This window comes from Culex quinquefasciatus, chromosome 2 (genome assembly GCF_015732765.1).
Source record: "Culex quinquefasciatus strain JHB chromosome 2, VPISU_Cqui_1.0_pri_paternal, whole genome shotgun sequence".
In the NCBI taxonomy this organism is placed as follows: domain Eukaryota; kingdom Metazoa; phylum Arthropoda; class Insecta; order Diptera; family Culicidae; genus Culex; species Culex quinquefasciatus.
In genome coordinates this window covers 27,596,461-27,610,184 of record NC_051862.1, presented here as the reverse complement: position 1 = coordinate 27,610,184, position 13,724 = coordinate 27,596,461, and the positions used below count along the sequence as shown (strand labels likewise).

At 41.8% G+C, this 13,724-nt stretch overlaps 1 protein-coding gene across 15 annotated transcripts in view; it reads right to left on the bottom strand.

Moving 5' to 3' along the window:
- Positions 1 to 1,889: 1,889 nt before the first annotated feature.
- The window catches only part of LOC6043128, a 42,439-nt gene continuing 30,604 nt past the window's right edge, over positions 1,890 to 13,724 (bottom strand). For all 15 annotated transcript variants that reach the window (XM_038251538.1, XM_038251543.1, XM_038251535.1 and 12 more), the window contains one exon: positions 1,890 to 9,829. In XM_038251538.1, coding sequence (XP_038107466.1) covers positions 4,523 to 9,397 — 4,875 coding nt within the window. In that variant the 5' untranslated portion in view covers positions 9,398 to 9,829 and the 3' untranslated portion in view covers positions 1,890 to 4,522. The remainder of the gene's footprint in view (positions 9,830 to 13,724) is intronic.

The following is a 13,724-nucleotide window of genomic DNA, read 5'->3' as shown; positions in this document are numbered from 1 at the left end:
ACTTCCAAAATTGCAAATTCAAAATTTAAACTAAAATTAAAAAAATCTACAATTCAGCCATCAAAAACATACTTACATTCCCAATTTAAAATTTTAAAATTTGAGAATTCAGAATTGAAATTTTATTGAATTAAATAATTTTGATTAAAAAAAATTAATTCTTGAATTTTTAACTTAAGTATTTTTTAAATGTCGTGTTTGAATTTTATAATATTATAATGTTAGTAGTTATGAATTTTAGTTTTTTTTTGTATTTGTAAATTTAGAATTTTAGAATTTTAGAATTTTAGAATTTTAGAATTTTATAATTTTAGAATTTTAGAATTTTAGAATTTTAGAATTTTAGAATTTTAGAATTTTAGAATTTTAGAATTTTAGAATTTTAGAATTTTAGAATTTTAGAATTTTAGAATTTTAGAATTTTAGAATTTTAGAATTTTAGAATTTTAGAATTTTAGAATTTTAGAATTTTAAATTTTAAATTTAGAATTTTAGAATTTTAGAATTTTAAATTTTAGAATTTTAGAATTTTAGAATTTTAGAATTTAGAATTTAATTTTAGAATTTTAGAATTTTAGAATTTTAGAATTTTAGAATTTTAGAATTTTAAGAATTTTAAGAATTTTAGAATTTTAAGAATTTTAGAATTTTAAATTTTAAATTTTAGAATTTTAAATTTTAGAATTTTAGAATTTTAGAATTTTAAATTTTAGAATTTTAGAATTTTAAATTTTAGAATTTTAGAATTTTAGAATTTTAGAATTTTAGAATTTTAGAATTTTAGAATTTTAGAATTTTAGAATTTTAGAATTTTAGAATTTTAGAATTTTAAATTTTAGAATTTTAGAATTTTAGAATTTTAGAATTTTAGAATTTTAGAATTTTAGAATTTTTTTAGGAATTTTAAATTTTAAGAATTTTAAATTTTAGAATTTTAGAATTTTTTTTAGAATTTTAGAATTTTAGAATTTTAGAATTTTAGAATTTTAGAATTTTAGAATTTTAGAATTTTAGAAATTTTAGAATTTTAAATTTTAGAATTTTAGAATTTTAGAATTTTAGAATTTTTTTTAGAATTTTAGAATTTTAGAATTTTAGAATTTTAGAATTTTAGAATTTTAGAATTTTAGAATTTTAGAATTTTTTTTAGAATTTTAGAATTTTAGAATTTTAAATTTTAGAATTTTAGAATTTTAGAATTTTTTTTAAATTTTAGAATTTTAGAATTTTAGAATTTTTTTTAGAATTTTAGAATTTTAGAATTTTAGAATTTTAGAATTTTAGAATTTTAGAATTTTAATTTAGAATTTTAAATTTTAGAATTTTAGAATTTTAGAATTTTAGAATTTTAAATTTTAGAATTTTAGAATTTTAAATTTTAGAATTTTAGAATTTTGAATTTTAGAATTTTAGAATTTTAAATTTTATTTTAGAATTTTGGAATTTTGAAATTTTGAAATTTTAGAATTTTAGAATTTTAGAATTTTAGAATTTCAGAATTTTAAAATTTTAGAATTTCAGAATTTTATAAATTTGGAACATGCCGGTTTACAAGAGACGTCCCTGAAGTCTTGGACCAAAAATTAAAGCTTGGGTGACTTCAACGCGACGCCATCGCACGAACCCGGCTAAATTTGATAATTACTCCTGATGAATGATAATTCAGTTCGACAAATTTATCGACATCGAAACCTACCTTTCCGCGTGCGAAAAATTACGTGATGCTGCCAAAGCATGGCTTCGCCGATCGAATTGACGAAGATTAGTGTCTCGAACTTTTTCGGGGCTTTTATTGCATATTAATGGCGAAATTATCGAAGGCGCGCGAGCGCGCAATTTGCATGCACAACGGTAGGATTTTCGGATGATTTCAGTAACTGCACACGATATTTCCAAATTTCGATAAATTTTATTCAACAAAATAAAAAGTTGACACTGGTTATTGCGAAATAAAACGGGGGGTTTTGTGTTTGTACGGTTGATTTTTTTTCTTCGTGCTGCTGCTGTTTGTTCAAACAAAAATATTTAACTATTTATGGAATGTTTACAAATAAGTCGAAAACTTTTGTTCTTCACTTGCTCTCGAACATGGAATGTATTGTGCGTTTTCTGATTTTTTTGTTTCCTCACCGCCGCCACCGAGTTGGAATTGTAGATTTTTCCACAAAGACTCGCCCATAAGGCAGTGTCGTTCTACTTCATTTGGCGAGCCTTTGAACACCGACAGAGAATAAACAGCTCCAACTTTGGTGACATTTTGGAGGTTAGGATTTTATTTTGTTTACTTTTTCTTTTTTATAGTTTGCCTTTTTTCATATATTTCTGTTTTAAACGTTAGACATTAAACAGAGACACCTGCATGACTTTTTTTTGCTTTATAAAGTTGATTTACTTTACGTTTCATTTATGATTTCCATTTCCCTTCTTGTTTCGCTTGGCATGTTCTTGCGATTTTTTTGGATTTCAGTCTATTTTCCTTCCTTCAAAGTATTTGCTTCTTGAGTGATTGTTGCGGACCCTTTTTTTAAGGGTTTTTAGTGATTCTGGCTGCTCTGTTTGTCCTTGGATTTTGATTTTAGACTATTTTACTTCTTCTTCCTTTTTGATGCGAGTCTGATTGCGAGTTTTTAGTATTCTTTTTTGTTTGTTTGTGTTTGTCACTATGATGCATTGAAATTTAATATATTATATTAAATTTGGTGCATGCATAACAAGTGTCTACCTAATAAATAATTTATATTTTATAGTTTTTCCTTGCCGCGGCAGCCATCACCGACGACGTTTCGGCGTTCCCAACGTTGCTCCCGAAGCTTCGAGCTGTCACCACCCAGTTGGTGCTGGTGGTGCTTTTGTTTTTGTTATTCTATTTATGCGAGGTTTTTGTTCTTATTTGGAAGTTGTTTCTCTCTAACAGTTCGGGAGATTGCGTAGGGGAACTTTCCGAAATCGTCTGTGATTTGCCGTGGCGAAAGAATATGCGAGGTTTCGTTACTTAAAGGTACGATAAAATGTGTTAGTGTTCTGTTTTGTTTACCTTATCTTAAGTGTAGTTGTCTATCTTGTCTGTTGTTTACGCCTTCATGCTAAACAAAAATAATATTCTTAGAGCTATACTTCTGCGAGTTTTTTTGTTAAAAGGAAAGTTGTGTTGTTCTAAGTTTTTCATATCTTGTTTGCTGATGTTTCTCTTAAAACTGATCTACTCACGATCAATTGTTTATGCGCAAAATCACACATTTTTACACAGTAAATCACGATTAAAATCTAGATTGTTTGTAGTTTCTAATTTCCGGGAAAAAACTAGACTTCTGGGAGATATATTCTTATTACACTGATATATAAACTCTTCTGATCGCGCGATTTAATAGTGTATCGCACTAGTAATAGTAGTAATAGTATAGTGTTTTAGTCGTTAGGTGTAGTAGGAATAGTTTTTTGGCAACACTGCCCCCTTCTCTGACGTGGTTGCCATCTGTGCGGACTTTACCAGCGCTCGATAGGATTTAGTAGACGAAGAAAACAAACGTTCAATAGATAAAACAGATAAAACGAAAAGAGTGTTTTTTAAAGAATATCTCTGAGATTTTAGTGAGTTGCAACTTGCTGCAAGAGAGTTTAATTGTTTCAGAATGTCGATAAAGGAGGTATTAGACTATGACAAACAAAAAAGTTTGCCTGCATTTATTTGCAGAAACTTTAGCCTTGGCTGATGCACGAAGTGATTTGTTTACATTTTTTCGACTTTCCTCGCAAACGTCAAACCATACAAAATTGCTGCCGAATCTTTTCCGGAAGCGATCCGGGAAAAGTTTGGTTATGTTACTGCGAAACCCGAAAAAGTTGCGTATTTGTTTGTCGTAGTCTAACACCTCCTTAAGGCTTCTGGAGCGGTTCGTTTTGATTCGCCGGGATCATGAATGGGAAAGATGGCACTCAAACACATCTCCCACGCACTGACTAGAACGGAGATTAACCTCGAAACGGGGATTCTGCGCGGGCAGTGTCGCGTCCCTGAAGCGGATTCAGCTCGAATTTTTGTAATGCTAAGTGGAGGGAGGCCACCACGAGTCGTGACGATTGTGGAACTCACGCGCGCAAAAGCTTGTATTAAAAAAAATCGCGATCATCTCCGCTGAGATGTTGCGAGTCCCGTTGTGACGATCTCGTGCTAGTCTCACGCGTTAAAAAAGAGGAACTTTCGGTCAAAATCGGCTGAATCGCACTCCAAGTGGACACCGACCGCACGTGGCATCGATTCAGCTGGAGTTGAAGTCTTCCGTACCGGCTTTGGCGATCGACGTTGGAACGAGATCGCTGGAACCGGACATCCCGAGACAGCAGCAGCACACGGTGCTGAACAGACTGGACGGGAGTTCGGCGCGCTGTGAAAGAATCACACACTATCCATTGCAGTAGAGAGTTGTTTGGCAGCTAGCTCGCCCAGCGATCGTTCTGCGGGGTACGGAAGACGTCAACCTGAAATGCTAAATCAACGGGCTTCTTAAAGAAACGGAAACGTTCCTCACATCATCCCCGTCGGGTCAAAGTACCGCTGGGGAGTTATCTGGGACTTTTTCCTCTTCTTGCCGCGCAGAAACTCGGCCACGTCAAAGTTTTTGCACTCGTTGGCGATCGCCAGCGGCGTCCGCCCGTTGGTGTCCTGCTGTTCCGTCTGCACGCGGCACCAGTCGACCAGGAACTGCACGATCTGCAGGTTGTTACCGTAGCACGCCTTGTGCAGCAGGTTCTGCTGGTTGCGGCCGTCGCGCACGTTTGGATCGTACTGCAGCTGCAGGATCATAAACTCCAGCAGGCCGTAGTTGTCGGCGAACATGTGGATCGTCGGGATCTTGGACATCTGCTCGATTTCCGCCAGGTGGATCTTGAGCAGGTCGATGTTCGCACCAGCCCCGATCAGCAGCTTCATAATGTCCAAATTCTTCGAGTACATCGCCTGCATGAGCGGCGTCAACCCGGACGAGTTCCGTTCGTCGATCGCCGCATACTTCAGGATCAGCATCCGTGCAGCTATGATGTTACAGTGCTTCGCCGCCACGTGGAGAGGCGTATCGCCAAACCTCGTCACCGCGTTGATTTCCGAACCACTCTCGATCAAAAATGCCGCGATCTCGTTACAACCGATCGCGATCGCCACGTGCAGCGCCGAGCTATCATAAGGATCTTTGTAGTTCAAACACTGCTTGTTACTCTCCACCAAAAACTTGACCAGCTCCACCGATTGCGCGTACACGGCCTTGATCAGACACAGCGGCTCCAAACCAACCCCACAGCCCATCCGTTTCAGCAGCTTCAGCAGTCGAACGTTTTTCTTCTCCACGGCGATCGTCAACGGGATCGACAGCTTCTGCTGCGCGAAGCCGTACTTTGCCAGCAGCTTCAGCATCTTCACGCTGCTTCGCTCAATCGCCCACTCGACGGCGTTCAGTCCGCACTGATCCACCACCGCAATGGAAGCCTTCAGCTGGAGCAACAACTCCACGATCCGGTACCGATCGGCGCTGACCGCAATGTGCAGTGCCGTCTTCGAGTAGTAGTTCTGCTTGTTCAGATTGTCCTGCACGTACCGCGAGTGGCTGCTGATCAAGTACTTCAAAATCTCACCCTGATCGTGTATCGCACACAGGTGAAGTAGCGTATTGTGTTCCTGGTTCGCGATCGTCGTCAAACACACTTGTCGCGTCTCCAGCAGATACTTCAACGCGTCCAAGTTCCCATACCGGATCGATCTGCTCACCAACGCGTACCGCTCCTCATTCACGTCCACCTGATCGTTGATCAGCATCGGAATAAGCTCGTTTTCGTGGTACTGAATCGCGTACGTCACCGGCAGGTAGTCCAGCTCGTTGCAAGCGTTCAGCTGTCCGCTTTGTTTAACCAAAAACCGCGCAATATCGTTCAACCCCAAACTGCAAGCCCGATGCAGCGCCGTCGTGCTGTCCGCATTGCCCAGGTTCACGTCCACGTTCAGCTTGATCAGCTTCTTCACCGCTTGCACGTCCCCCTTTTGGATGCACTGATCCAGCACGGTCATCCCGTTCTCGTCCTGGCAGTTCCAGCTGATGTCCTTCATCTGCTTGGCGATCTTGTCGATAAACTCGGCGTTGATGTACCGGGCAATCTTGGACAGGTTTATGCTCAGCTCGAACTTTTTCACGTTCTCCAGAAACACTTCGTACGCGCGGAAGTACAGCGCCATGTACAGGATCGTCGCCTGACGCTCGTACTGACCGGTCAGGTTGATGTGCGCATCCACGAACAACGAGCCGAAACTTCGCACCAGCAAGTACTGGAAGAACTGCTGCTTCTCGAACGAAATCGCCTGAACGTCCTCCGCCAAAAAGTCGATCATCGCCTTCAGGTTGTTCTTGATCGTGTAGTCGATAATCTCGTACTCCGCGATCGGTGCCTCGTCCTGCAGCGCTCCCAACCTCATCCCACGAACATCGGCGTAGTCCGGCGTCAGCGCTTGCAACAGCTTCAGGTCGATGTTCTCCACCGACTTGAACAGTCGCTCCTGCTGCTCGACCCAGCTCCACTTTGTTTTGTAACTGTTGATGAGATTCTCGTTGATCGTGGCCAGATCACTCACGTTCACCTTCAGGTTGTTCGGCGGTTGGTAGAGTTTGAAGTCGTTGCTCTTGAAAATCAACCCGTTCAGAAATACCTTAACCTTGGTGCTGTGCGTTAGCGTAAGCATGTCGTACGCCAGCGGGTCGTGCAGCAGGTATTCCCGAAGGTTCTTTCCGCTGATGATGGACGACTGGAGTTTCAGCACGTACGCATTGTCCTGGAACACGTTCAGATCGGTGAGGATTTCGCAGATCTCCAGCAGGCAAAACTCCAGCGCAAACTCGACGTGTGGAGCGGCTTCGTTGATGAACTGCGTCACTTCGTTGAAGTCGCTGCACGGGAGGAACTGCCCGATCAGCTTCAGTTTGCTCTCCGCGTACGACTGGAACTCTTCGCGATCCATGCGCTTGTTGCGCTTCATGATGGCGTCGTTGATCTGTCGGTTGGTCGTCTTCAGGAACATCGTCAGCACGGCGTACTTTTTGTCCAGGTTGAAGCAGTTGTCGTAGTAGTTGACGGCGAGCTGCTCGTGCAGTACGGCAAACTCGATCGAGCTGAGATTCTGCAGGTTGAACTTTTTCAGGATTTCGTTGGTGTAGTTCTGGTGGATCAGACTTTCGTACTCCTTGCCCCGCTGGGGCATAAAGTGGTCGATTGCGAAGTAACGCTCGACGTTCAGCACGTTGATCATGGTGATGAAGTTCTTCGAGACGCGATCGTCCATCTGGTACTGGTACAGATAGTTGGTGAAGAGATGCAGCATTTCCTGCAGGACAAAGTTGACCGTCACCAGCTGGCTGTCGGTGCTGATGTCGTACTTGGGGTACTGCTCGGCGAGGAACGAGTGCACGATTCGTTTCACCCTGGACATGTCCTGGTTGGCAGATCCGAGCAGCATGCACGTGTTGAAGTTTGTACTGATTGTGTTGAGAAGTGTCTTGCCTTCGCGTAGGAGTTGCTCGTACCGTTGGTTCAGCGGTTTGTGGATGCACCTAAGGAGGTCGCTGATTTTGTCGTCGTGTTGCTGGTTGAACGTGTCTTGCAGTTCCTCCACCACTCGTATACAGTCTTCTAGCTCGAAGTACAGATCATCAAGGGTGTGATTCTCAAAGTACAGCCGATTTGCCTCCCCGACGTACTGGTTGTAGCTCTTCACCTGGGCGCGATCTTTCAGCTGATACACGTTCCCCAGATAGCACTTGTACGCTTCCAGGATCTTCAGGTCGAAGATGTACGAAAAGTATCGCCGCACCGACTTGAGACTGCATTGCACTTCGGCGAACGGCATCAGGCGGTTCTCCAGCTTGTCCGAGCATAGTTTGTACAGGGTGACGTTTGGCGTGTAGTAGTCCCGCAGCTCGATGTCCAGGTTGAGCGGCAGGATCTTGTGCACCACGTACTCGAGCTTGCGCTGAATCCGCGGGCCGTATTTTGTACTGCTGGTGGTGTCCGCCAGAACTTGGAGGGTGCGTTTGAGGGCGAGCGTCCCCGAAACCTGGTACTGGGGCAGCTGGACGCGGGCGATTCCGTCCAGGTAGCGGAGGATCTTCTTGATCGCGTACAGTTGGGACAGGTGGTCCGAGATATTACGGAGCCTTTTGAACACGACGTAGTTTTTGCGGGAGATTGTTCGCGTCAGGTTGAGGAACTGCGGGGTTTTCATTTCGGCTCGGATGATTTCTAGTTCCGCTTTGGACAGGTTGTTGATTAGTCGGGACTGGATCGAGTTGAGCTCTGGGTTGGCTTTTAGGCGGGCTTTGATGTAGTAGATGAGTTTCTTTTTGAGGGGACATTTTTTCGTCCACAGCGCGTTGATCGCTTTGGTGGACTTGGCGGGTGCAGCGTCACGGATGCAGTTGATCAGGTGTAGCAGGAGATCGTTGGTCCATTTGTGCGCGGTGCGGTTTTCCTTGTCTAGGAGTTCGTTCTTGATCTTGTCCAGTTCGTCACAGAATGCGGTCAGGAATTGGAGCAGCTGCTTTTTGTTGATGATCAGTTTGTAGATTTCGTACTCTGGGCTTTTCTTGAAGATGGCGAGGAAGATCGCCAGGCAGCGTTCCAGCTCCAGCATGGGGAGGTGGGCGAACTCGTGCTTGTCTTTGATGAAGAACAGGTTGTCGTAGATGATTTTGATTGCCAGGAGGAACTTGTCGTCAAAGTCGTTGAGATTGTCGGTGGCGTAGTTGGTCGTGAGGTACCGGGTGTATTCGACGATCAGATCGATGCGGTTCTCGTGCTCTTTGTCGAACTTGAGCCGATCGGGCTTTTGGCTCGGAGGGTGATGATATGCGTAGCTGTAGTTGAGCAGTTGGTATTCGAGAAAGTTTTCCATGTTTTTGGAGATCTGCACGTTCTTGACGTACAGCTCGTGCCACACGCTGGACACAAAGTGGATCTGCTGGTGGACGTCGAAGCTCTTCAGTTCGAGGAACAGCTGCAGCAGTGGTACCGAACCTCGGCGAATCAACCGGTAGAAGCACCGATAGTCGGAGAGATTCCGGAACTCGATCGCCAGCATAAACTTGGTCACGTCGAGGAAGTTCAGGTTAATGGCCAGCTCGGACGCGGTGAGGTTCATCGAGTTGCGCAGATCACAGTCCGCGCCGGACTCGATGAGAAACTGCATGATCTCGTTGCGGTTCTGCTGGGCAATGATGGACAGATGGAGCGGGGTGTTGAGATCGTCCGGCGTCTGGTAGTCCAGCACAAAGTCCTTGAACTTGGACTTGATCTTGGCGAGGTCACCCTCGACGACCAGCTTGCAGAACTCGCCCGAGTACTTGCTGACATAGTTTCCCTGTGCCATTTTTTTTCAATTTGTTTTGTTTACGATCTAAAGATCTTTCCTAATATACGCGATCGTTTGCGAGGTTTGCGTGGAATGTTCAAAAATCACAGATGGTGAAGAAAACCTCCCCCGTTCCTTCAGCTTCTCCGGCGCATGGCGATGACCGGCAACTTCGCTACTCGGATGATCGAGGATCGTGGCTTTCTTTGGAGAACCCGCGGGGGTCGCCGCTTCATAGCGAGGCTTCTGCGCACAGCAGCAGCACCTCCCCGTTGAAGGTGGTTGCCGACTGGGTCGACCTCATTTGAGGACACTCCTTCCACGAAATTGGGGAGGTTCGCTGTAATTAATTTAATGCCCTCTTCTCTCTTCTCTGCTTTCTTGGCGGTAGCTCGTTCTCGTCAGCTGGACTTGTTTGGCTCGTGCGACTTTAGCTGGTTAAGATTTTATCTGGAAGAGAAGGAAACGGAGAAAACAAACGGTTAGTGTGACATTCAACAGTTTCGGTTACGGGTTATTAGGTCACTACATGATCGTGTAGGTGATCGCGGATGATCTTCTTGGACGCTAAGTCGTACATCGTTGCATGTATCGTTGTACCCGATAATCAAATAACCTAACAAGTTTCTCATTAGAGTGACCACAGCAGAGAAATTGTTACCAACGATCAGCGCCGCGATCGTCTAATTAGTAACACCAGCTCATTCAGCGAGGGGAGGGGAGCCTCTCCGTGCCGCTACCAATTCAGCGGGGCAAATTAGGTGTGGCCGTACACGGTAGAGGCTTCAGATATCCAAATTACCCCCTCGTCATATTCAAACACTCAAATCGATCATCATCGCGGGGGTCGGAGGAGCGCGGGGCTGGCTGTTAAACTTTCCACGATCGTGGTCACTCCAACTCCACCGCGCGGTGGAACTGGAGAATGAGAGAAAAGGGGCGTTTTGGGTAAATTTGAACGCTGATGATGCCCAACAAGCCTGGGCGGCTCGCACCCGGGGTAGACCCGAATAGACAAGGTGCTGAACGCGTAGTTGGAGGAGTGAGAAATTGTGGAGTTTAACCGTGGGGTAGGTGGTCGATTGTTGGACTTGGAGGACTTAATTCTATGTTGCATCTGCAAGAAACCTGCAAAGATGACCAATTTTAAACATTTCTCCTAGGTGGTATTCCATTGCGAAAATATTGTTTGCAAACAAAAGTTCTCGCAAAGTGATACCACCTTAAGCTCACAATACTAAAGGAGGTATTAGACTACGGCAAACAAACAAAACAACTCGTGCTTTTGACAGTCAGCCTGCATACATTTTGCCTTATTTGCGAGTTTGGCAAACACACAAAAAAGTGCGAGTTTGTTTGTTTGTTTGCTGTAGTCTAACATCTCCTTTAGTATTGTGAAAACTTAAGGTGGTATTACATTGTGAGAAATTTTATTTGTTTGTTTGTTTGTCATAGTCTAATACGCCTTTAAAGAAGCTCAATCGACGAGTGAATCATAAAAATGTATTGGTGAGAATTCCGATTGTTTTAAATAACAAATTACATCAAATCAACTGTAAGAGATCCATGATTTAGGTGTACTCTTTTTTAAGTAGTAGCACCAACTACCCTAAAGCAAACGTGATGGAACAAACAGCTCAGCATCCACCAAATACCTCTTTTCTCTTCATTACTGTTTGCGCCCATTATGTTGGTGGCTCAACGCGATCTTCGACTACGTTGAAAGAGGTGTACTGTTGGACCGTGTATCATCGGCTCATTAACAAGCGCGTAAAAATTACATGTTAGCCTAGCGGAAAATATCTGTTTGATTGAATAGGTGGATTAATTAACGCCTCTCGGTTTCGGGAGCAAAGAGAGGTAGCACAGCTTCCATATCATCTGAAGAATGTTGGTAATGAAAGATTTTGGAATTTTGATGGGTTGGAGGTGTGTCGAATATCAAGGTAGCATCTTAATCCGAGAAAAAAAAAAATGTTTGGAAAAACCATAAAATATAAGACATAATCAAGTTAGAAACGATATTCCCAACGAAACATTCCCTGCTCAAGCTGTGGATAATTCACAAGAACGCGACCTTATTATCTCGAGATCTCTTCATGATTACTCCGTGGACGCTTCAAGCTCGTTTGCGTTTCAAGGTCCGGAGATCTTGTTTCAGGCTGACCCCCCTCTGCCTCGTCGATGAGTTCTTCGCCAGACGGATCGGATCGATCAGGTCGGCCGGCCGTGTGTGTCTTTGTTGTTCTTGTTTCATATAGCGTGCGGTAATGATACACATTATGAGCATCAATTGGTATGCTTGCATGTTCGTAGTTGGTCGTTGATATGCAAAGAAAGAATTTCTCGAAAGTGGAGCTCTGTCGTCTGCGTGGAAATGTGATTAACGAGATGACTGATTTAGAGAAAACAACTTCATCAAATACTGATTGTTTAAAAACAAAACGCGAAATTTTAAACTTTTCAAATGTATTTTTTTTTTCAAAATGCTCGCTTTGGGGTAATTTATAAACCACATTGGCACTTTTTTTGTAGAGTTCAGACCCCTCCCTCTCTTCTTGAGCGAGGAAAATCGCTTTGCAACGAATTGCAATTTTTGTTTATTTTCAAGCATTTGCATAAAGATTTTTTTTTCGAAATCTATGAAAAGAATCTTTTTTTCTTCCCTCACCATTATTCATGAAACACACCTAGATTTTTTTTTACCGTTTTCGGTAGTTGAAAATCGGTGAAGTTTAGATTGGTAAACTATCTGCCAAAATGAACAATATATCACCGAATATTGTACGTTTCTCTCAAAAGTACACGCCGCGCGGCATTTCTGACTGTGCCGTAGACATTGTTGCCAGCGATTTTCTGCACTTTTAGTGCAATAAAAAACATACCTGCCGACAATGCCAGGCGATTTGAAGAAGAAGATCAACTTTTATTTATTTTTTATTATCAACAAAAACAAAAAGCGCAGTATGGGATTTGACAGCGAGAAGAACCTGAGAAATGGTAGAATCCGTAAAAAATCACTTTGACCCAATCTCACCCCCAGACCCAATGTCACCCTCACTGACGGTACGATATCAATAATGTACTTCATTACCGATTTTTAGTAAATTTTACCGAACTCGGTCATTTTTAGTTTACCGAACTCTTCAGCAGTTGAAAAATCCGTAAATTTTACCGAATTCAGTAAAAAATCTAATTGTATAAATTTGCATTTTACAGAATTTTTAATTTTGAAAACACTGACCTACAACAATGACTGCACAGGATCAATTCGAGGGGAAGCATGACCGTTGGAGTCCCCAGGAATACAAGTACATACGTTGAATTTTTCAGAAATATTTAGACAGGGCCGAATGGTTTAATTAGGGCGATTCGCTCCTTGTACAAATTTATTATCAGTAACACAGATTTTTTTTGAGTTGCTTTTTTTTTAGTGGCTAAATCGGTTAGATTAAGCTTAATACAGAGTTTTTCCAAGAAAGTACATGCCCCATAATAAAAGTGAAAACTCTCAGAATCACTAAATATTGTTTTTGTTCAACATTGTTCAATAAATAACACTTGCCTGTGAAACTTTTTATTAACACTATACATCATTTAGGCCAGTAATGTTAGACATAAACTAAAACTTTTTTTAGGTGCCAAAAATATCTATTACGAAAATTTTATCACCCAAAGTTTAAATTTTAATGTTAATAAAAAACTCGATTTTGTTCTTTTTCCCGTTTTGGGCGTCGACAAACCTAAATTTGAATTTCAAAAATCATATCCCATAGTCCTGTTGATGAACTCCTCGCATTTTTTAGTGCGCTTTGTAAAATTTTGAGAGGAATTCGATAAAAAGGTTGTCAAACAAAGGCTCTTTGAAATCAGCTTTCAATCAGCTAAATTCGGTTGAAATGGTTCGAGTTACGATTTTTGAAGAATGTGGTGTTTGCGGCATTTCAGCCAGGGAACCCTCAGTCCAATTTTTGGCTGTGTTATTTTGGCGTCATAAAATTGTTTTGAAAAAGCACACGATTTTTAACCAAACTGCACCAATAACTCAATAAGCAGGGATGGAATATATGCAAAAAAAAAAAAACATTTTCGCTTGCGAACTTTCTTCACCCACGAAACAGAGTGGAGACGAAACACGCAAAAGAAAATCGCTCCCGAACTTTTCGAAAAAATCAATCAACAGAAGATTTTTTTGTGATTCTCATTGTTACCACCACTTAAATCAATTAATTTAGTTTTGTTTACAAACATTGATTGTCTACGAACAGTGACAGGTCATTTTTTGAAGCATGAAATTACACCTGACAGTGTAGTAGCGAAATCGATGTTCCACCGGAAAATCCCG